Raw genomic sequence first — 23,739 nt, forward strand, 5'->3', positions numbered from 1 at the left:
TCTATACCCACACGCAGTCTTCGGGCTGGAAGTGAATGTCCCGACGACGGAGGTTGGAGCGGCCACCGTCAACACGTTGCTCGTCTTGAATCTTGAGTCGGGCGATCTGGCGGACTCTACGCATTCAGCAACCATCTGGGCATCGTCGCTTCACTGGGCAGCTGTCTCATCGGGTAGCATCATGTCGAGCATAAACATTACCTTGCGACCGTGAACCAGTTAAAATAATGTAACTCCAGTGGTTTCTTGAACCGCTGTGTTGCAGGCGAACGTCGCATGCAGCAAAATTGAGTCTCACGTCTTGTGTTCTACGTCAACATAGATTGACACGATTTCGGCAATGGTCTTGTTAAGCTATTCCGTAAGCCCGTTGGTATGGGGATGGTACGCCGTAGTTTGACGGCGCTGGTGTGGCTGAGACGAAGAATTTCTTGCGTCAGCTGTGCATGAACGATGATATTCAGTCTGTAATCAGGACCTTGGTGGCACCATGCCGGAGGACGATGGATTCAACGGAAAACTTGTCAAGTTCCAGAGAAGTTCCTGCAGGAAGGGCATTCGACCCTGCGTTTCGTTTTAGGTAATGAGTTGCGACAATTATCCAGCGGCTGCATTGTGCTGAAGGCGGGATTGGGCTGACCACATTCATTCCGATCTGCTGGAACCGGGTGGTTGGGGTTGCAATCTGGTCCAAGACTTTCTACTCTTCGTCGGCGGTTTCTTATGTCGTTGGCATTTTTGGCAGGTACTCGTGTAGTTACATAAATTTTTCAGAAGCCTAGTTAAGTAATACTTCTCACGAATTCTAGCAAGTATCCTGCTATCGCAAGGGTGCCCAAGCCATCGGGTCGTCATGGCATCCTTGAAAAACTTCTTCGCCAAAGAGGGTGCATGAACTACAAACTGACATGCTGTGTTGCTGTCGTCGAAATTCAGTTTGAAGAGCACTCGTAATGGAAAGGCCAATGGTCGCCGGGTTTGTAAGAAGACCCGGCGAAATGCAGTCCCTTGACCTAACTAGCTGCAGTAGCAACGGCGATAGAAATGGCCACCCTCTCCACGGTGAAAGCATATTGGGCGCCGGTCTTCCGCCCTCCACACGTTGTTCTTTCAACACCCACTTTGCTCCTGGTAGGTAGGGTTCTGAGGTGAAGATTTCTCTCGTCGTGGTGCCACGGAATAGGGCGGGGAGAACGAGAGGTGCCGTCGACGAGCTACGGTGCGTAGCACAGAGCCGGTAGTTTGAGTGCGGCGTTGACGAGAGCCTCCGGTTGGAGCCACTTGCTGAACTTCTTTTCTCACAACATCGGCGATTAAGGGCGATGCTGGGATTTCGGTGATAAATATAAGATTCTTGATTTTCTCCCGAACGGCGCCCCCCGATAATCACGCGGCTATCTGGGGTGTGGTAGTTGTGACGCGAAACAAAATGACGCCGGGAAGTGGGTGTTAGTGTCTGGTGCGTGCTAGTAGGGTACGTTTTATATACGTCGCATGCGGAACAAACAATTCGACTGTAGTTGGGGAACTCCGGATGCGGCCGCTGAATATTACGCTCTTAACACCCCTCATCAGGTGGTGCAGCTCCTTCTCATCGGTAGTTTGAGGGTCGGCGCGGGTGCTCAGGCGGACAACATTGCCGACAATGCTGATAACGATCTACTTTAAGACTTAGGGTTTTGTTTGAAGGAGGTCTTGAGCCTCCTCGCGTCCGAATTGGCCGGCAATCGACTTTTTCAGTTTTTCCTTACACACCTCACAAAAAGTTTACGAAGCCTCTTAGTTCTCCGCCCAGTGCCTTACAATTTTTTTTCAGGGGGAAGTAGATGTTCTGTGAGTACTACTGAGCTGACCACCCGATGTGGCGGGACACACGTTCACTCTGGTGCAGCCAAACCTCAATGTCTTCGTGGACCTTCCCGTCGAAAGTTGTCGGAGTCCGGTGTGCGTGGCGACGGCGGCCGGGGTCTTGGACGACGGGTTGTCCATCGTCAGCCTTGTTGGCTGCTTGGTCTTGGGTGGCAAAGTCCGAATTCCGGGGAAAGGCCTTGGGTGCGGCGAATTGATATTTTCTTGGTCTTCTCTACGTTGGGTCTTCGTGAGACCGGTAGGGCTTGCGCTGCGAAACCTCGGAGGTGTACGCTTCATGGACTGCGTTAACCAGCCCCTCCACCAAAATGTGACGAACAAAAAATTATGAGGCCACGAATAAGTAGACGAAGTAAGCGTTTAATGTAGCGAACTCGTGGCAAACCAAAATGAGATTGAATTGTGAAAAACACACTTCATAGGTGTCAATGACGGCATCACGGCAGAATCGATCGCCAGCAAAATAGTGACTTTCATTCGCCACGCGGAGCTCCTTAGGTACATGCGTGAGATTCTGGAATTAGAGGCGTAGATTGTTTGGCACGTAGACAATCCAGAACTCGAAAAGCAACAGCATTTTCGAATACACCAGAACACGGCACTTAGGGAAATAAAAAAAAAGGCGCCTCCGCCCCCAGATATCGAAACTCGGCCCTTTGCGTGGGAGCCAAGCACGATAACAATTGGCCCATGGGCGCGCTGCCTAGCTGGCTAGCTGCGGGTGCGGTAATATAATAATGTAAAGAACTACGTCCCATGCATTTGGACCGATTGGAACGGTGGGGCATAGACACAGACATCGGTGGCCCAAATTGCGGGTCTCAATATGCCTATAACGCTTGCGACAACTTCTTTCGCAAGACCAAATCCACACGTATAAGATCTGCACTTAGATCGTTTCTTGCTTACGTTGCAGGAAAACTCTAGAATCTCGCAATGTATGAAGTAAATAAAGTTGACAAGAGATCGAACAGCATCTACTAGTCGCTGAAAAACGAACACGCCCTTCCTTTTTTTGGCTTTCTTTTTTCCGCCCTCTTGTCGTTTTTTTTTTTCTCGTTCATTCTGTTGAAAAACACCTGTGCCACCACACAAGATTTGCTGTGTTCCTCTCCCGTCTTTACTCTTCTGCCTGTCGCGACGTGTGGCGTGTGTAGTTTGCCATCTGACACCGCCTGCTACTCGTGCGGGCAGACGCTTTGAAGCGTATTGTATTGTGTGCTCTAAGAACAAGTTCTACTACCACCTGCAACGCCCGTAAAGCACGGCTGTAAAAGCGGCGCGTCTAGGTCTGCGTTTATTTGCGTCCGTTTTTATTCCGCCCTCATCTAAAACTATGGTGCTTGGAACATACAGAAATATAGTAAACTTAAAAATAAACACTGATGCCCCATCGCGGCCCAGCTGTAAAGATTCACAACCCCCGCTAGCTGGCGGAGTGGTGCGGAATCATTTAAGCACTGGTTATCTTTGTATCATTGATAAATATTTTACTTTGGTATGCCGGTTGCTAAAGCGATCAATAGCTTTGAACTTTAAAAAAAATATACTACAACAACTGTGATTGAGGATTTGGCAAGACACACTATTTAGCAACCGCGCCAGAACGGAAGCCAAGATGGCGGGGTGCGGATGCTTCGTGTTGTTGCGGTCATCGTGTGGATGTCTCGACGTTCTTTTTTTGTGGCGAAGGTGAGATGGTTCAAACACAACCACGTGAGGTGTTTCAAGCGTCCCTTGAGAGTCAGCTGGGTCACGGAAAAACTATGTTTTGTTTCCCAGAATTTCAAGCTACCTGATGTTACATAAATGAACGTTTTGTCTTCAACGGGGATTTCCCTTTACGACCGTGAGTAAATTACAGGTTTGTTTTAACGTCTGAAGCGTCAAGTTCGTTCTCGCTGCTCCGATTTTGCTCGCCCTTGTGATAAAATGGAGATCACTACAATCGCCTGCAGAACAGTTTTTTTTTTTTTTATGATTGCCCCTATGGTTACAATAAATACTTGTGCATCATTCCATTATCTTCGTCGCTCGTCCCCTTTTTTCCTGTTTGGTGAAGTGGTTTTAATTTTGCATAATGGGTATGATTTCTAGGGAATTTATAACTTACGTGTTCATTTATGCGACCAATTCCTACCTCAATTCAAAAATTCTTGTTCGTCACGGCGGACTAGGTGGCGCAAGTTACCGCTTCATATGAACGGAATCAACGATATTCGTTATTCGCATATTTAGATAGCAGCCATATATGTCTCGCTTGCCATATAGTGAACGGAAGCGTTTAAGCAGGAAGCCGAGACGAACTACACAACAGTCGCTAGGTGCGCTGACAGTCAAGTGAGCCACAGGGGCCTAAGGTAGTGGCTATTCTTCACATGCGTGGAGCGCGTCTACGTCTGGTGTATTTACCGCGTCCAAAAAGTGGTTTATTTGTTTATACATACCCTCAATGTCTCAGGGGCGTTATAGAGGGGAGTGCGTCAGTACAAGTGACTTTGAAGAGCTAGTCGAAAATGCTTGGAGTCGGGTATGGTAACTATGGCGTCCGGGAGGTCATTCCAGTCCACGACTGCTTCAGGGATGAGGGAATGCTGGTCTGCTTGACTTGATGACTTGAGACGGACGATCTTGCATGAATGGTCCAGTCTTGATGATATGTAGGTAGGCAGGTTTAGAAGAGACATTTTCAAGAAAGGTGTGTAAAAGACTTTATGAAGAAGAAAAAAACAAAAACCGACGGCGGGAGGAAAGTAGACAAAGGTTAAAACGGAGACTTTAATGATGATACACTTGAGGTACCGGAATAGTCAATGAAAATAAAACGAGCAGCACGGTTCTGAACGGATTCTATCGAGTCTGTTAAATGTTTTTGATGAGGATACCAGATGAAGGACAGATATTCTAATTTAGGACTAACGATAGTGGTGTACAAAATACGTTTTAGGTTTTCAGGTGAGGATCTAAAGTTTCGGCGAATGTAGCCTAGAGAGCGCTTTGCTGCGGATATAATTGTTTAAATATGAATATGCCATGATAGATTAGGTGTGAGATGCAAGCCTAAGTATTTGTCTTGCTACAAGTGGCTATTACTGGCTATACGAAATTATTATTTATTAGGTTGCCTTAAAATTCCTACAGATGGCTAGTAGTGACTAGTGTTGGTATCCATAATCAAGTTTTAGGTTTACTAACTGGAATGGCTTTGAGTGGCTCTTTTTGGCAATTATCATCTATTTCTGGCAGATTAGCTTCAAATGGCTCGCAATGACTATCGGCGAGTATAATGAACAATTCTATGCTATTTCACTGTTTATGGACGAAACTGACTATAAGTGGCAATTGTTTACGATAAGCACTAATTCTTTATTAGATTGGCTTGAAATAGCTACACAGGACTATTAGCGGCTAGTCATGACAGTTATGTGCAATTTTAGTGTTTACTAACTGGTCCGGCTTTTGGCAGCTACTGTTGTCTTTTATCATTAATTTTTGACCAGAGTGGCTTCAAGTAGCTAGAAATGTCTATTAGCAAGTATAATTGCTTATATTTACGAATAGCCTTTCATAGCCATCCAATGGATATTCACGAATAGCCGTTCATAACCATTCAAAGCCAATCTGGTAAAAAAATGAATGATAATAACCAAAAATAGCCGCTTGAAGCCATTTTAGATTGTGGACAAAGAAATAGCTGCTAATTATCAATACTAGTTACTTATAGCCATTTTTAGCCAATTGAAGCCAACCAGATCAGGAACAGATGTTTATAGCCAGTAATAGCCAATCCAAGCCAACCTTATCAAGGATTGGAGCTATAGCCAAAATATCCAGTTGAAAACATTCAAATATATACACCCAGGCAGCACCAGATTTTGTGTCAACATTGCTCTCAGCATGGTTAAGGTGGCCTATTTGGGCCCAGCTTGACCAGTCTAGAGCCAGCATTTCATCATGCTGGCACTAAACTGGCTACATGACGGCAACATTTCCCGTTTCTGCCAGCGTCCAACCAATATTGCGGCGTCCCGGCTACATGACGGCAACATTGCCATTTCTGCCAGCTTCCAAAAGATATTGCTGCATCCCGACCACATGACGGCTACATTACGGCAGCATTTACCGTTTCTGCCAGCTTACAAAATATATTGCTGCATCCTGCTCCATGACGGCTACATTGCAACATTCGCCGCTTCTGTCAGCTTCCAAAAGATATTGCTGAAAATATATCAAGTTCTATATCGGGCTGTTTTGCAATCACCGAATGAGGCACTGCACCAGCCAAATCGCGGCAACATCGCCGGTTTGATTCCATATACCCTTGGAATATTTAGACACACAAGCATTTTTGCCTATATAACCTTACCCATCAGACTCTAAAACCTTAAATTATTGATGTTTCTTTCATCTTCTAGCGCTCCTCTTATGCGTCCATTTCCGGATTGAGCGGCGTCGCCGTCGGCGTAACAGTAAAGCGTCGGCGTAACGCACTTTCGTGATGCGCCACGAAAAAGCGTTACACCGACGCGTAAAAGCGTTACGCGTCGCGTAACGCTTTGGCGTGACACCTCGGCGTTGCGTAACGCGTCGGCGTAGCGGTTTTGTGTGACGCCTCGGCGTCGCGTAACGCTTTTGCGTGACACCTCGCCGTTGCGTAACGCGTCGGCGCAACGCTCTTTCGTGACGCGTCCGCGTAACGCTTTTTCGTGACCCGTCATCGTGATACTTCTTCACATCGGCGTCGCGTAACGCTTTTTCGTCACGCCTCGGCGTCGTGTATCGAAAAAGCGTTACGCCAACGACGACCGTAACGCTAGCCATAGCGCGCTGGCGTGACGCGTCGCCGTCAGCGCAACCGCGCGGTGCATTATGGGAAAGGTGCCATAATGCACCGCGGTGACGTGCGTGTTGCATTATGGGACGTCTCCCATAATGCACCAAGCGAGAGGGAGGAGCAGGAGAAGGGGGAGGAGGATGGAGAAGGAGGGACAAGACAGAGAAAGAGGCAGGAGGAAGAGGGCTCCCACTGAAAGCTCCCCCCGCCCCCCCCCCCCCCCTCTACCAACGTCACTGGTGTATTTTGCCTATATGGGATCTTCAATATTTCAAAATAACCTGCTTTAACTGAGCCGCGCAACTCGACCAAAGCTTCCCATTGGACAATAGATATCCAAGGAACATCCGGTGGACATCCTGCAATGAACATTGGGACGTCCATAGGATATCCGCAGAAATCCCAGGGACATACTGGGGACGTCCGTAGGATGGGCCTGTGCAAAGAAATTGTTCATCCAGGTGACATCCCACGTACATCCAAGTCGGACTTTCGGACGTCCCTCGGATGATCAGAAAGAGACATATTCCATGCTAAAATATCCACCGGATGTCCAAAGAATAACCTTTTATGGATAACGGACATCCACGGGACATCCTTTTTTTTTATCTAACTGGAGCTCACCTGGACCGTACCGGTCAGGATGCTCCCTTCAAAATGCCTTTCCCTACGCATGCCAGAACGTTCGTTAGCCATATTTTCTCATGTTTTCCCACATTTATTTTTTAAAAATGTCTGTTCATCCAGTTTTTTGCAGTTGATGCAGGAACTAGTTATAGTGGCTTTAAAAGGGCATTGAAAAGAAAAAGCTTTTTTTTACGCAGCCTGATTACAATCTATACCCCAAGAAGCAATATCGAAGACATCAGACTCATTTGAGTTCTCCCGAAAATGGACTTAAATGTGTCTAAGTGCCAGTTTCGGGAAAACTCCAAATCAGTACCATCCAATTAATATCTTTCTTTTTTTTTTTGGGGGGGGGGGGGGGAGATGGGAGGGAATGCATTATGTGGGATGCAAATTCTATAACTAAGCTGTTTTAAAGAAGGTTGTTTCTTTGCAGTGGCTTAAGAGAGACTAGCAAATGAGAAGGCCCAGGATACAACCGAGCTAAATTAACAAGCTGTGCAGGAAAAGTGGGCATAAAATTAACATGCTAACCATCTAAGCACATTTCACCATTTCGAGTCATATTATTTATGGACCTCTATTTGCACGGTTTCCCTCTAAACCAAAAAGGACTGGTTGCCACAGGCATGACAGGATGTACTCTTTCCAGAAATAGATGTGGGTATAGTGAGAAAATATATGGTTCACGAAACCTCCGACATGCACAGGAAAGGGCAATTCCAAGAGGAGCACCTTGATTTAGCAGCATCTTGGTCATTTTGAACGCTCGGGTAAAGGAAAAATATAATGAATTCTTAATCAAGAGCTTTCCTGAGAGGATTCACATGCAAGTTTAACAAGTTGCACGAAGTTACACATAAATGTTAAGTACATACTATGACGCAGTTAGAAAGAACATATCACTACTTTTTCGACAGGCAACGTTTTATCACTTATGCTGTGTCCCAGTTAAGCCCTTTCGACCACATAAATCGTTTTGGTGACCTGGCTTTGCTTGTCATAGTAAAACAGAAAAAGTTGGCAAAGGCATGTTCACGCTAACTGTGCTGCACTCTCTAGATGATGCATAACAGCATGGTCACATCGTTTAACTCTAAAAAGATTTAATAAAATTAGAAAAAAATAACGAGGAACATTATACTGTACAAACTTTGTACCTCTAAAGAACCATATGCTAAAAGTTAGGAGGAACAGATTTATTCACAAAAATTAAAAGCAACACTTTTTAAGTGTAACTACACACCTAAACAACTTTATAAAAAAACACAGTAGGAACAGGCAGTTGATCACAATGATCATACTGCAACGATGTTAGCAGGGGTAAACATGCAGTCCTTGCGAGGTAGTCATGATTCGTGCGAAGGAAAACAGGGGATCGTCGATCACTCTGTCCTGGCACGTAATGCAGTGGCGGCTTACTCTTGTTATCGGATGCCCTTCTGCGCCTGGTTCGCAAAGCCTCTGAGAATTAAAAAAAATGTGCATAAATGGCCGCTTTTGTCCGGTGCTGCCAGTACAAAGCAGTTGACAATCGCCTGCACATGGATTGCGACCATACAACATACTCTATGCAGCTTCTTTGGTAACATCTTTTTTAAAAATAAACAATGCTATAGTTTGTAAAGAAAAAATGACAAGCAAGCCCCTTCAAAATTATTCCCTCCAACTGAACTTAGTCATGTTCAAAATATCACAGTATGAATAAACATGTAATACAAGCGTTACAACCTTGACATGCATTATGCCAAATGCACAGAAGTACACATTTCTTCACAAAAATTCAAACCAAATTTTTTTTTAAATGTAACACATGTCATCAAAGACCACTTCGAGAACAACACCTTATTCTGAAAGCACAGTGGATCGCAGTGGTTTTACTGCAACATTACCAAGGGTAGCTAACCCCTGCAGGGTACACCATGCTATATGCAGCCTCTTTGGTAACATCTTATCAAAAATAAGCGACACTATAGCATGTTAAAAAAAATGGCAAGCAAACCCCTTCAAAAGCATTCACTTTGTCTAAACTTAGACATGTTCAAAATATCACAGTATGAATAAACAGTGCCATACAAGCATTACAACCTTGACGAATGTTATGCTAAGTGTAAGGAAGAACACATTTCTTCACAAAAATTCAAACCAAAAATCTTTAAATTTTCTATTAAAATGTATTTCACTTGTCATTAAAGACAACTTCAAAAACAACACCTCAGCTGGAATGCACAGTTGATCACAGTGGTTTTATTGCAACATTACCAAGGGTAGCTAACCACTGCAAGGTGCACCACACTATATGGAACTTCCTTAAAAAAAACTTTTTTGTGAAAAAAAGCACAGCAAAAACTTGTACACTAAAAAGTAAAAAAAAAGTCACTCCACCTGAAATCAGATGTGCGAAAAAATATTGCGGTGCAAATCCACAAGAGCACAGAAACAATGTTCACAGGCAGTGAAAGGCAAGTATGAAAGAAAAAACAAATGCACGTACAAGAGGCCTGGCATAATGAACTTCAAAAGAAACTGCTGTGGTCTGATATATATAAAGTTTGCACGCGAAACCTCAGACGCACACAAAGGAAAGCTGTTTTGACCTCCTACTCCCCGCTGGCACTCTGCTCCTTGCTGATGAGTGTTCCAGCGTCGGAAGTTCTGCAAGGCCTCTCAATCCGACTCTAGAAATTCAAAGATAAAGGGGAGTACATTTTATCTCCTGGACAAAAAAAAAAGTACTGCCCAAATATAGTACAATAGTTAACCAGAAAGGAGTGCACAAAAAGAATAAAAATATGGTATGCATTATACGCCCTCACAAAAAGAAAAGTAAAAAGTGGCAGGTCAATAAACAAGAAACTGTGGCTGCTATACATTATTCAACTGAAAGCCAAAAAATAATTGCTAACAAGTACATTGTCGGCTTGTAGCGGTTAAGCAAGAGAACAATAAAAAAAGTATTGTTAAGCTAAACAGCACATGGAAGGGGTACCGGGTACCATAGTTAGCGCCTGTTTGTCTCCTTTCCTCTGTCCCGTCTGTTTAGCTGGGGTACACTAACAAATGAGATTCTGCAAAGCAATCCAAATTTGGGGTTTTATGGCCCAAATTTGAGCACTGAGAAATGCCATAGTAGCAGTCTCCTGATTTGTTTAACCACCGGGGGTTTTGTCGTCCCAAAGAAACACATCCTCTGGCGGGGAAATGAATGGCTCAGGCTGGGATGGGACGCATTAGCTACTGTTCCACAGAGGGGGCTGAAAAACCTTCAACTGCATTAAAGCAATACGGTTGTAGTAATCAATGGGATGAATTACCATAAAATTCCGAGCAAGCGCCCACTCAAAATAAGGAGATAATTGCAAAAATTGGGGAATGGGCGCTCGTTAGGTCATCAATTTTTCCTACCGTAAAATACCGGGCAAGCGCCCACTCAAAATTTAAAGATAATTGCGAAAAAATAGAGGATGGGCGCTCGTCCGGTCATCAATTTTATATATCAATGTACTGTGCCTATTTTCTCAGATTTTTCAAATTTGGGTATGGGCGTTTAGTGTGGTATGGGTGGATGCGCGGTATTCTACGGTATGTGTTGTGGAAATCACTAGGTTTCTCTGCCTTATCTAAGCCCTAGCCACGTGCAGGCCATGGGGGGTCGTCGCCATCATAGCGATGGCTTCTCGGATGCGAGGATTCGAGGCCGTATTCCCCAAAAAAGACAGCTCTCCCCTTGCCCTCGTAAGGGGAAAGTGCCGCCGGCGCACCCTTGGGAGTGATTGTGGATGCGTCCCGTTTCCGGGCTAAACTTCTACCGGCCTCCCCAAGGCGCGTCCATTTCCCGAAAGGCTATATAAGCCGGCCCCAAACCTGGGCCGGGGGCTCTATTCGGCGGAAGCTCTTGCTCTATTGAGCTCGGTTTTTCTTTGTGAACTTCCAACTTCCCGTGAATCTGTCTATTGCGGCAGCGCGGGAAACCGACCGGGTGATACTAGCCACTGAGCCAGCGTCCAGACTTTCACTGTCCTAGAGCGAAGCGTGTTGGCATACGAGTCAATAGACACGTTGAAAATGGGCTCACTGTGTTGGTGCAGTCTTTTGTCCACCGGAGCCAAGAGGCAGTGAATGGACGGACCCGACTGTAGCCGCGCAAAGAGCGGACTATGACGTGGGTAGTTACCTTGATGAGGACTTTTTGCTAAAATAGCGAACCCACAGTGTGTACTGCGCATTCTTTTTCAGATGTTGCAAAATTTGGGGGTGGGTGCTTAGTATTTAGTGGGCAGATGCTCGGCATTTTACGGTATCATATTTATTTTGCACTGGCCTCATAAAAGCAACATTTTCAAAGCCCTATGGCTACACATGCATGAAAAGCATACCTTCATTTTGGTGCGCTTCAGGTGCTTTGCACCTTTGGCCCTTGGCCCTTTCAGGGGCGTGCCGAAGCCAAGACTTGATCGAGTCCTCGATGGCATCTTTACCTCCTGGCAACTTCTTTGCAGCATCTGAAACCAGATTAGTGCATAACCCTAACAACACTATACCCAAAAATGCTTGAAAAAAGAAAGGGGATCAGTGGTCGATCATGCTAGTGCAAAGCAGCTCGGAGCACATGGAGCAAACATTTGCTTGGCAGAACCCACGGATCCTGAGTCAAGTCCTTAGCCGTTCCCATTTCAATTAGGGTAAGAATCATACCAGCATGCGCTTGTGCAATTAACTACTGCTTGGTGCACTTAAAAAAAAAACCAGCTTAGCAGTCATACTACAGTGCCTGAAACGCATCTTCACCTGGTGTGCTTATCGAGTCTTTATTTTTGGCTTTTCGTCTTCCGACTCGTGGCATCATACACCTTCGTGTTGTTGCCTGTTGCGACCCTGGTGGCGGCACAGCAGGAGCTGCGGCAAACGCCTGTTGCAGTTCGCTCAGCAGACAGTCAGCTGACAAAAACTACCTAGACACGGTTCGAAACGTCGCAACAGCAGAAATCCTTACATCCATTGGTGTTCTGGTATTTCCACCACCAACTGCCAGAATGGTGACAATTGACAGCATGAAGTGCTTGCTTTGCAGTTGTCACTTCTTACCACTCACCAGTCAGAGACGCGTCCCGGGCGCCATAGTCATACTGCACTGGCTACATTGCTCATCCATAACACAAGCCAGCGTTGCCATACACTGCAAGACCGATTTTATGCTGTCTAGTGTAACTTGCTTCTGCTTGAAAATGTGCATCTTACAAAAGAATGACAGGCCACACGAGTTATTAAAGATGGGCAAAGTATCTAAAGATTCAATGTACAGAATTATGCAAGACATAAACCAGGTCCATTTCATGCTAACCTGGTAAAAAGACAAAATTACTCAAGTGAGGGAAGAGCAGTGCGAGGGATTTTTGTTGTTGTCTGTTTCTCAGAGGGGTCCAACTCAAGAGAAAATGTCTTCCCAGGCACTGTGACTGACTCGAAAGGCCCATATCTTTTGCCATTGGCCTAGTAAGTAGCATAAAAGGTGGTAAACATTCAGCAATGATTGCTTCAATGTCTGATATGAAAATAGCTAAAAAATGTTTTCACATTCACAGGAAAGCTGGTAAACAATACAAACGTGGCTTTTTTCTTGCTGTCAAAATAAGTAAGCTACTATTTACATGGAAGATGGACAAATATTTAAAAAAATTGATTTTTGAGCTTTTTAGAAGTGATGTCGTACATCTAAGAGTAAACCTTTAGATTAGTTTTGTTTGACGTCGAAATAGTTACTTTCTCAAGTTTCTGGCTTACCAGTAATTGCAGTGGCAGTCTTTAAAACTGAAAAGTTGAGTTTTCCCTTTCTTCCGATCCACGAGAACTGTGCAGCTAGCTCATCAGTTAGAAGATACGTCAGCATCCGCTTCGTGGCCTTGCTTGCAGTCTTGCCCCCGAGTTGCTTGAGCTCATGAACCTGCATAAAAAGACAGCATGGGATATTTGGAGTGAATATAACTTAATTCAGGAAAGCGTGGCATAACCCAGGCATGATTATGTGAAAAAAAAAAAAATATTTGTGGTAAAATGTCTTGAACGCAACTAGTGCAGTGTTGGCCACGCAAATACAACACTACTGACGGAGCTCTTCACTGCACCGCATGTTGCATATTTGCGTCTCCAGTTCGTTGCTCGCTTTCTCGCGGCAGAAATGGGAACTGCTCTAGCGAGGGTCACCCGGCTTCTTTCTTCAGCAGCCACTGCAGAACTGCGCGTCATTGCTGATCATTTCGCCCTGGCATCTTTTGCTTTTAATTAAGCGCCCCCATTTTTACCTCACTTGACTGGGTGGTCAGCTGCTTAATAGAAACCGAACAACAGCTGCATACCCATCAAAACATTTCTCTACGTACAATGTCTAATGAACTTTTCAGGGGATTATGTCATGTGGTTTTCAATATCATGCAAAAGACAACTGAAGTGTTCTCTTAAACTGATATTAGGCCAAGTTACCCTTTAAACAGCCACACAGCTGTATAGCAGTATTAAAGTAAAATACTTACAAGACGTAGAGCCTTCTCTTCATCCAACTCTTTCTCAAAGGCCAGGAGGTCAGGTAGTGTGTTGAACGCTTGTTCAACGAGGGATGGGTGTGCAATAACTGCATGGACTGGAAGGATTGCGCAGAGCTTGTTGAGCATCTCGCCATGCTGCTGCAGCGTGAAGCGCATGATGTTTAACAGCCGCAGGACGTGCTGCTTGAATGCTTGTGGTATGAAAAAGGAAAGCAATTGAAAATATATTTTACACGAGGATAGATAGTTTACACTTGCATTTTTATTGGGCATGGCATAATTCCCTCAATGAAACTACATAGTTACTCCATTGTTTAACTTCAAAAAATTGAGCAACAAATCCAAAGGGCAAAAATGACGAGGTCCATATAATCTTGAATGACGCTTCAAATTAATTGCTTGGGGAAAAAGTAGAAAAGAGTATAGTTAGAAACACAACCTTGTGATCTTCCATGCCCAATACATTTCTGTGCACTCAGGCTTCACCACTTTTGAAGGCTTAGATAGCTCACGTTATCCCTTTCACTGGAAGCACTGCTGTCCTTATCCGTAACTCTTTATGGCAACCAGATATATCAAAAAACAATATTTGGTTAGAAAAAGAAATTAAGATGCAGAAGAAAACAGGAATACAAAAAAGAGGCACAGCATACATTGGTTAGAAAAAGAAATTAAGATGCAGAAGAAAACAGGAATACAAAAAAGAGGCACAGCATACAAGACCAAACATGCCAGCACAATAAGCTTGCCAGATGTCAGCATCATTTATTTCTTGGTCCTGCTTTTTTTTTACACTACACCCCAAATCTAGAACTTAATGAAATTTTACCAGAAAGAATGTGTCAAATATTTACCCTGATCTTGTGGATCCTGTAGCTCGCTTGCTTGAAGCCCTACAAGTACACAGGCTTTAGATGTGCTATTTAAGACTACTAAATGTCCTCTAGACAGCTTTCTGATACTCCTAAAAAGAGATACCAAGAGACTATTAGCATTTGCATGCCCTTACTGTTCGTGAATTGAAGAGATCATAAAATTTAAGGGGAAGCAAAATTTTTGGTCTTTTAACATACACATTCCTGGCACCTGGGATTTGCAAAATTTAGTCGCTGCCAATATGCTCCCTGCAACCAACTGGGGACGCAAAAAAAAAGGTTGTACTATTATTTATCTTGATATTGATAATATATCTCACAACTAGTCAACAAGCCATGATCATGTCCAGACATTATCTTGAGGAGATCTCCCCTAGCATGCCTCATCTAATGCAATTTAATGTTTGATTGATGCAAGGCTGTAGTGCAACAAGTTTACTGCCCAAGTAAAAAGCATATATATGATTAAATTTTCTGTATTAATATTCGCAACTCCAACGGCTCACATTTAATCCCCATTTCTCTGTTACCCGTTTTAGTTGCCATGCTGCGCCAGTTTTTGCAGCACAGTTGAAAAGGCACGAACAACCTGTTGCTATCCTTCATGTCTTTTCCGCTGGGTGACGTTGAAGCCTCTGGAGTTGCGAATAGGAGATGATTAAACAATACTACCTTCAACAGGTGAACTGGATTCCTGCAAGCTCCTTATGTCTGTAAGTGAAAGGGAAAAAAGCAGTCAATTCCAGGAAACCCGTTTCTAAGCTACAAGGCATGAGATTGCTAAAAATATGAAACAACATAATTCATTGAGGTTGTTCGATAGGAGGTTGAAAATATGTACCCTGTGTACAGTAAACTTCCTTTGGTATGAGACAGCTTAATTCTTGATTACAGCGTATTACATTTTTATGAGCAAAATTCCTCATCTTAGCTAGACACCGGTACATAGCGATGGATATTTTAGTATAAGAGAGCTTTTGTAGAAAAAGAAGTCAAGACTAGCAGCACCAATGCTTGTTCATGTTTGCGAGTGTCCATACGCATACCTCATGACAACACGGACCCGCGGTGTTCAATAGAACACAACATATAGCTATGATTCCTAATTGGACTATCGCTGTGTATGAAATGACAGCAATAGCATAAGTTTTCCCTAGGTTAAATTTTTGATAAATTTCATTATTACTATACCATTATAAAAATGCTTACCTGTGTCTAAAATGCTGCCGTTCTCGGAGGAATCCGAGGGCGCTTGCGAGTGGCTGCTACCTGCACAGCATACAAAAATAGCTGAAGGTAATCACTTGTTCGATCCGGTACATATCTGAATTTTAACAAAGAAAACCTTATAACATTTCTTCCTACGCTAGAAATGTGTTTGTGGATAAACTCAATTGCAGCACATATAATAAGTGCCTTAATTTACTTTCAAAAAATTGTTTTTTTTTGTTTTAGGAATTTACCTTGCACACAAATCTCAGGAGCAAAATTGCCCAGGTCGTCCGGCACACTGGAGCCTGAAGGATACCAAAAGCAGAACAGAAATATTTAGAAAGCGGCAGCTTAACTGAAGTTTAAGTACCAACTTCGGTTCATACACGACAAACCTATGGGAGTGTCAACAAATCATGATGGGTACCGGAGCTGGAAGAAAGAACTTGAAAAAGAACCTCCTGAAGCCTCGCACTTGGAATTATAGTAAAGACTACTACTGCCAAGCCACTGGCCAGAAGCAGTGGTGCAGTGTGGAGCATCACCGTGATGCCTCGATATGAGCCACATGTAAGCCAAACATGAGGAAGCTCACTTACTTTGTCTTCCTGCAGAACTGCTTCCCTCCTTTGATGCAGCAGTGAACAGGCCTGGGAAAGAAGTGTTCGACACTGCATTGGTTGCAACAAGTTTTTCAGGGCTGTCTTATGTAACACGAGACAGGATGCAATTTTCAGCAAATCACCTTGAGGAAAATCTGCCGGTACTGCGGGCACTTTTCGGGGGGCTGCTTTTGTTGGCTTGTGTCGCACTGATTCCTCGTCGGACTGCGACCACTGGGGCGGTGGCCTCCGCTTCCTCTTGCCTTGCGGCCTTTCTGAGTCGCTGCTTAGTTCCGATGTGTATTGGCTACGCTCCAGCTTCTTCCGTGCCTGCTCGTATGTTGCTGAAAGGACAAGCATCCGTAGTGTCAGCTTTCTTGCACCACATCACATTATAAAATTGCCCATACCGAATAACCACTTCACCACCACAGCAAATCGTTTCCACGACGCATCTGGTGGCACTGCTTTTTTCACCATCACAATTATCTTGTCCCCTTTGGCCTGGTCAGGCCATGCACAATGTTCGCCCTGAATCCAGAGCGCAGGCACAACTTCAACCTGCTTTAGACGAAGGAACTCCACAATGGCATAGGCCATCTGAAAGAAAAAAAAAAAGCAGAGAGATTGTTTATTACCAACAGCTGAACACACCTTCCCAATAAGTAAGGGAACAAATAGTATGAAAACGTGATAAAAAACATATTACATGTATAGAGTGTCTCAAGATACCGGATAATGCACTAAAGTCAACTGGAAAAATCTAACCTGCATGCAGCAAGCTCCTATTTTACATGAAATGTGCATTTTGTAGGTACTTTTACCTTGTGAACGTTCAAGGTGTAGCTCAGTTCCAGTGCAGAGTAAGAACATGCTTTAAATTTAAAAAATATGCCCGTCATAGAAGACTCGGTTTACCATCGGCAAAAGCTGTCAGCTGCATTGGATTACACAAAAACAGAGCCAAGTCTAACGTTTCACAGGAATGGAGCTACGACTTGAGATTTCACAAGGTAAAATGCACCTATAAAATACACCCCTTGTGAAAATGGGAATTTGTTACGTGCAGGCGGCGATTTTTCCTGTTGATTTTAGTGCGTTATACGGTAACTTGAGACATCCTATAGTTATTTTGAATAGGAGCCAACGATGAACCTCATTAAGACGTGCACATACCTAAGTGCGTAGAACAGATGGGTTTTGCAGCTTCTATGTACACTCGAACGCAACATCTACTTGGCAACAGGGCATCAAACTGTGTGCAGTTCTGGCAAAGCCACAAATTTGCTGTCCCAGGGCAGCTTCACCATTTTCCGCACATTACGTAAAGGCCATGGCTTTGGCGTTGAGAGGCGTGCAACAATGAAGATGCCAAGCCTGGAAGACTCGAAGGGTGCAGGGTACAGGTCTTCCTTCACAAGAAACTCTTGGCCAATAATGCAAGGCTCATTTGAGCCCCTCATGTGGGCTATGTTTCTCGCAATAACAATGTGGCCATCTTGCATGAAGCAGTTGTCCCGTTCCTTTAGAGCAATGGTGAAGTTCCGACACTTCAGCATCTGGTACTCTGGCGGACAACATTCAGGCAACAAGAGCCCTCCACAGTGTTGGCGACTGAGCTTGAAAGGTTTGCCACCATCAGAAGGCTGTCTGTGATCCTTTGATCGTGCCTCTACCATCCGATTGCACAACTGCTCTAAGGGCTTCCCATGCTTCCGGAGCTGCTTCTTCAGCACTTGCATGTGGCTTTCAAAAGGAAAAGCACTGAAAGAGTCTAGCTCCCCATGCCTTTGAACATCGGAGGCAAGATGTATAAGGCAATGTATGTTGAAAGAGGCATTGTGATTACCATACAGCTCACAAAACTCTGACACAAAACACCTCAGGAGTTCACCAGCATAGCCGGCATGCTGACGACACAGCTGTTGGTTTGCCAGTATGGAGAGTGAAGCATGGAGGAGAAGAAAATGCTCATACAGCTGAACTGGCAAGCAGGACTTCAAAAGCAACGGACCCGTGTAGAAGAGGAGAAGCCTGAACTCAACTGCCTTCCAGCGGTCGATTTCATCAAGTCCTCGTGACCTGCGTGGGAATTCGCAGGGAATGCAAGGACGCAGAAGCTCACTGTACTCGTTGAAAGTGTGTCGCTGCAATGGCCCCAAACGAACAGCCAGTGGCCCCGAAGTCCACAAGGAAAGGAGCTTCTTCACGACCCCGAGCAGTACGAGATGCATGTAGTCCAAAGGCAGGTCATGCACAATGTCAATAGGCAAATCCAACAAAATGGATTCCCCTTTGTGGTGCTCCGAGTCGTCTTGTTGTCTAAAGCTCAAGTCAGTACGCAATGGGCAATCCATGTCAAGAAAGACAACTCTACCTTGCAAGTAGGAGCCTTCGACTGTACACTTTGGACAGCCACTGTAACCTCCATGACCCTTTGTCATAGTTATGAATGCTCGTGCAGGAGCATCACAAATAATAGCCTCCAACTTGACTTGAATGACACTGTCATTGATAGTCAGGCCGTGCAAAAGCAAGGTCTGCAGCTCCTCAACGAAAGCCCTCAAGAAGTCGTTTGAGGATGTTGGCTTCGAATTCCCAGCAAAGGCACCAACAACAAATGGTGCTTCATTGCAACCGGAAACCATGCACTGAATAGGCCACAGTTGCGTTTTCGAGCTTTTTGACAATGGCAAGCCATCTATGTTGAATGTGAGAGAAAGGAAAGCTGGCAGCCGTTCCACATTACGCAATGAGTGTTGCAGCCCAGCAGCAAGTCCAAAATGGCAGTAATTCCCTGGCGCCATAGGTGTGAAGGGGAACTGCTCGTGTGGTTTGCGAGGAGTCTGCAGGAGTGTGCGTCCATCTTTCGGTAGGTCTGACATCCCTTCCCGTCTCCTTAATATCTTGAGGAGAGCCGTCAGTGGCCTTCTTTTAATCCCACTCTCTACAGCCCAATCCCGCAAGGAATCCTGGAATTCGCAGAGCGCGTTTGTGCCTTCACCAGCACTATCCCCGTTGCCTTCGGAATCATCTAAACCTGGCGGGCCGCCTTCAGCTAACTCGGCAAACGAACGGCCTTGGTCGTAACCTGCCCCTTCGCGTTTGGGGTCTTGGCGGTAGAGATGATATGCGGGCGAGTCAGCACTCGAGGCACCATCGACGGGAACACTTCGCCCAATCGGGGATTCGCGGGCATGTTCAGCAGCGGCGGGCGTGCTACGTTGCTCGAGACGACGTTCACTGGGGTTGCACTCGGCCTCCTGTATGTCCTTGCTGGCATGCTCAAGAAGCGCTAAAGTTCTTCTTGTTTCTCGGGAGGCTTTCTCGCAGGCGTATGCCGGCCGTGATCCAGGCATGGCGGCACAGTACTCACAGTCAACGCGGGCTACTACGCTACGACATGCCTCAGTGCACAATGGCGGTATAGCCGGATTCGTACGTAAATAGGATACATATCGGACGAGATGAATACAATGAGGTACTCACCTTATTTCCGAGACGACGAACCAGAAGTAGAAAACCCGCCAAAACGTTCGCGCGCGCACGAGCTGCAGAGGAGCCGGAAAAACAGGATTGATGACGATGGCGATCTAGCAGCCTCTCCAGCAAATAACTCCAAAAACAAAACAAAAATACACGGGATGAAAACACGACGCATCACTATTAAATTAATAAGTGAAACAATTTGGCCAATATTTTGTGTAACAAAATTGTCATTATAAAAGTACACAATAAAACTACTAAAAGCACGAGCCGCCTTCGAAGCCGGAGCTAAAGTCATTGAATCTGACCGGGTCAAGAATCACTAAATATTCCCAAAGTACGATAATCAAAGGCTACCAATAAAACTGAACTCGTTACGCACGGTCCCATAATTTGACGGTTAACCGCGCGCCTATGGCCTAAACGCCTGCAACAGAGTACCGAAACGACCGAAACCAACGTTATTAGACCTAATGAGCTATATAGTGCTCTAATTAGACCAACTGCCAAGCTTTGTTTCAGAACCGAGTCGCGGCGCAGCAGTCGCGCTCCATCCCATCGTCCAATGTGGCGCTCGTCTGCCCTGTGCGGTGGAAGCGAAGCGCGTATCGTGCAGCGTTCGTTCTCGTACGAGCTCTTCAATCCACTTTCCTGGTATGTGGCCACACTAAATTGCTTTTTTTTTTCTTCTTTTTTTTATGCATATATAAAAGGTTGTTCCGAGCGGTGCGTGACTTGCTTCTCGCTGTCTTGTTTCTCTCTCGCCTCGAAACACAATAAGTCGAGTTACAAATTACAAAACTTCTCGAATGCACAATAAAAGCTGTGACTACATCTCGGTGGCGCTGCGCTCCCATCTCGGATCTAGTTTAGGGTAGAAAAATCTGAAAGCCGAAGGTAAAGCTATGGGAGGCAGCTTCAACACCTGAGACTGCATGCTGCGAGCGCAGAGGCTCACCAGCTTGCCTGCAGCACACTCGCTGTTTTTTCACTAGTTTTGGAAACTTGGGGCCTTTCCAGTTGCTCAGTGCTGTTCTAGCTTTTGGAATGCACTATATAGACCCGCTAATGGAAGTAATATATGTTGTGTTACATTGGACGTCCAGAGGATATCATGCCCGGGATCTATCGGGCAAATCCCAAAGCGGACATCGAGAGGACATCCACAGGAGCAGAGAAAATGGACGTTCTTTATAACCTGAAATACACCTCCCACGTTGGTCCCTTGGACGTCCCGTTTCGGTCGTTGGGGTCATGGACGTTCGGATCTAAACCGGATGTCCCTCGGATATTCGTGGTCCAATGGGTTCAGACCAAAAAAAAAATAAAAGAAATATTTTTTAAGCAAAAAATAAAAACTTAAAACATATCCAATACTTAATTAAGGAATTGGATATCCTCACAAATAAAAAAAACATCAACTTAAATTAAGATGTCGAACACCCTGATCTTTTTTTTTTTTGCACGTAAATTGACGTATATTTCGGTCAGCAAACAAAGGTTATCATGGAACGTATAACAGGAGAGGAAGCTGGGACATTATGTCTGCTCGCCCAAAAAAATTTACTTCAAACGGCGTAGAGAACAAGATAACTTCAGTAATGACCACGGTAGCGACACCGGCCACCGAAATATAAACTGCAATAGATTTGGGTCGAAACCGAAACTATATACTGCAGTCGAAAACTTTCACGATCCAAAGTCACAGCCACAGCTAATTCAAAACCTAATCCAAAGCAACAAGCAGCTTCTGGAATCTTGTTCTTATCCGTCCCGTTTGTGCAGACAAAGGCCTGTTTCAACTTTCAACGTGCGTGGGTCAAATCATTGTTTAGGTACGGTTTTCCGATTTCATAATCATAATGCATGCCCGAAAAGTATCTACATGTGCTGCATGATCTTCCGAGCACTGTAGCTCACGTTGCCGCCGTAATTCGAATGATATTTAACTTTTTTCAACGCTTGAGCGGTCTCCGCGATTTTGTGTCGCGTCGCAGCTGAGGAATGCTGGCTGCCTAAATGAAACCATAGAGTAACATAGTAAACGAAAAGAGTGGCCACCCGAGCCGATTCGCGGCCCAGGAGCTAGGAACTACGACGACCGTTCGTTCAGTGGCACTGCAGTCACACAATTAATTTAGATATTTATCATATTTTCACCCTTGATATGTAACTCTACTCTATAACCTAACATTTAAAAATTAATAGCAGCTCCAAATTCCTTTAAAAACAATATGAACAGCTGCGGCTTTGGCTGCGGCTCAGTTTATGGCTTTGGGGCCGTCGACTCGTAGAACGGCGGCTTTCCGGTCACGTCACGCGAAAGGTCGGTTGGGCTGCGCCTGAATGGCTCGTGCGGGCTTCTCGTCATTCTTCCGTTATTAGAAAGGTGAGTCGTTCTACTGACACCATATTTGGCTTGCTTTCGGCTACATACTAGTTTTGTCTCACCTTAGCATGGACTAACCGCGAATGGTGTGCTAGCGCAAGCGGCTAGCCTTGACTGCCTTGGCTAGAGCACTGGCTGCACAAGCGCTCGTGCAGCCGCCGAGGCTTCATTCGAAGCAACTATCTGGCGCTTTTAGCACGCGCGGCTACTAACGTGAGACGAAGTATAGTTGGACGCACGGGCTAAAGCGCGAGCTAATTGCTCCCGATGAAGCCTCGGCAGTTCCACGTGCGCGCGTGCGCTCGTGCAGCGAGAGCGCCAGTCAAGGCACTCAAGGCCTATTCAATTTCATACCTGTGCATCACTGCCAATGCTGGTGGCGCGAGCGCATGGCTCTCGCGCCAGCAGCTTTGACAGCGTTGAAATCGTTGTACCTGGCGCCAGGTATGGAGCAGGGTACAGGTGGCCTTCATGCCCGCTTTGATTAGGGCGAGGCCATCCTAAGCAAAGCGCGCTCACGAGGAAAATACAAAGAAATGGGGTGTGACAGTACTGTGAGGGCTTTTCTTTATCAGCACTCTTTATTTCGCTTCAATAATTTTGGTTTCCAAATTGCTATGAAATGAAGTCACTAAATTCGCGTAATCTCAAATTCACTTGTGCTAATTTCGTTTCCTAGCTGATGCCGCCAGGATGTTTGGCTACGGCAGCTACTGGTGCGTAGTCTGGTGCGGAAACAATGGAAGAACCCGCAAGCAATCAGGAACAAACTTCTTCCGAGTTCCACGAGACGACAGGATGTTGGTGATTTTAATTTTTGCACTCCCGAATGTCGTGCACGGTTTTTAAAAATGCTTTGCAGGATTCGATTGTGCTGGCATATCCGTTTCGTAAATAGAAACTTGGATAAATTTCGCTTTCGTTCTCGCGTCGTTGGTGTACAGCATGAAAAGTTCAGTGGCTAGAGCTTCATTCTGGTGATGTGTTTCATCCTTTATGTTGCATTTCATAAGATATCTGCAAGGTAAAATTAATTTTATTGGGATTTTATTGGGCCGTGCAGACTGCATACTAGCCATTTGTTGGGAATATTTGCAGCAAGTAGATTGCACTCTACTCCTCTACTGGTCTATTATAGTGACTGCTTTTTTTAGATTGTCATGTCTGTTTTCTTGTGGAATGTGTAAGTTCCCATTTTGATCTTTGTTAATACTCTCTTAGGTCACTCATCTTGAATGCAACTTCCTTTTCTTTTGGACATTTTTTGTGCTTTACACATAAATGAAGCTTGAACGAGATTGATATT

At 45.0% G+C, this 23,739-nt stretch overlaps 1 protein-coding gene across 1 annotated transcript; it reads right to left on the bottom strand.

The window, feature by feature from the left end:
- Positions 1–9,580: 9,580 nt before the first annotated feature.
- On the bottom strand, positions 9,581–21,285 carry LOC115316529. Its single transcript, XM_042289551.1, has 13 exons — positions 21,243–21,285; positions 20,048–20,109; positions 16,969–17,158; positions 16,702–16,902; positions 16,556–16,627; positions 16,208–16,261; positions 15,954–16,013; positions 15,417–15,455; positions 14,724–14,762; positions 13,858–14,060; positions 13,112–13,271; positions 11,707–11,832; positions 9,581–10,008 (listed from the first exon to the last, which is right to left on the bottom strand). Exons 3-13 carry the CDS (start codon positions 17,156–17,158, stop codon positions 9,998–10,000), a joined length of 1,155 nt encoding a protein of 384 aa, XP_042145485.1. The 5' UTR covers positions 20,048–20,109; positions 21,243–21,285; the 3' UTR covers positions 9,581–9,997.
- Positions 21,286–23,739: the final 2,454 nt, after the last annotated feature.

This window comes from Ixodes scapularis, unplaced genomic scaffold (assembly GCF_016920785.2).
Source record: "Ixodes scapularis isolate PalLabHiFi unplaced genomic scaffold, ASM1692078v2 PGA_scaffold12__126_contigs__length_90152505, whole genome shotgun sequence".
In the NCBI taxonomy this organism is placed as follows: domain Eukaryota; kingdom Metazoa; phylum Arthropoda; class Arachnida; order Ixodida; family Ixodidae; genus Ixodes; species Ixodes scapularis.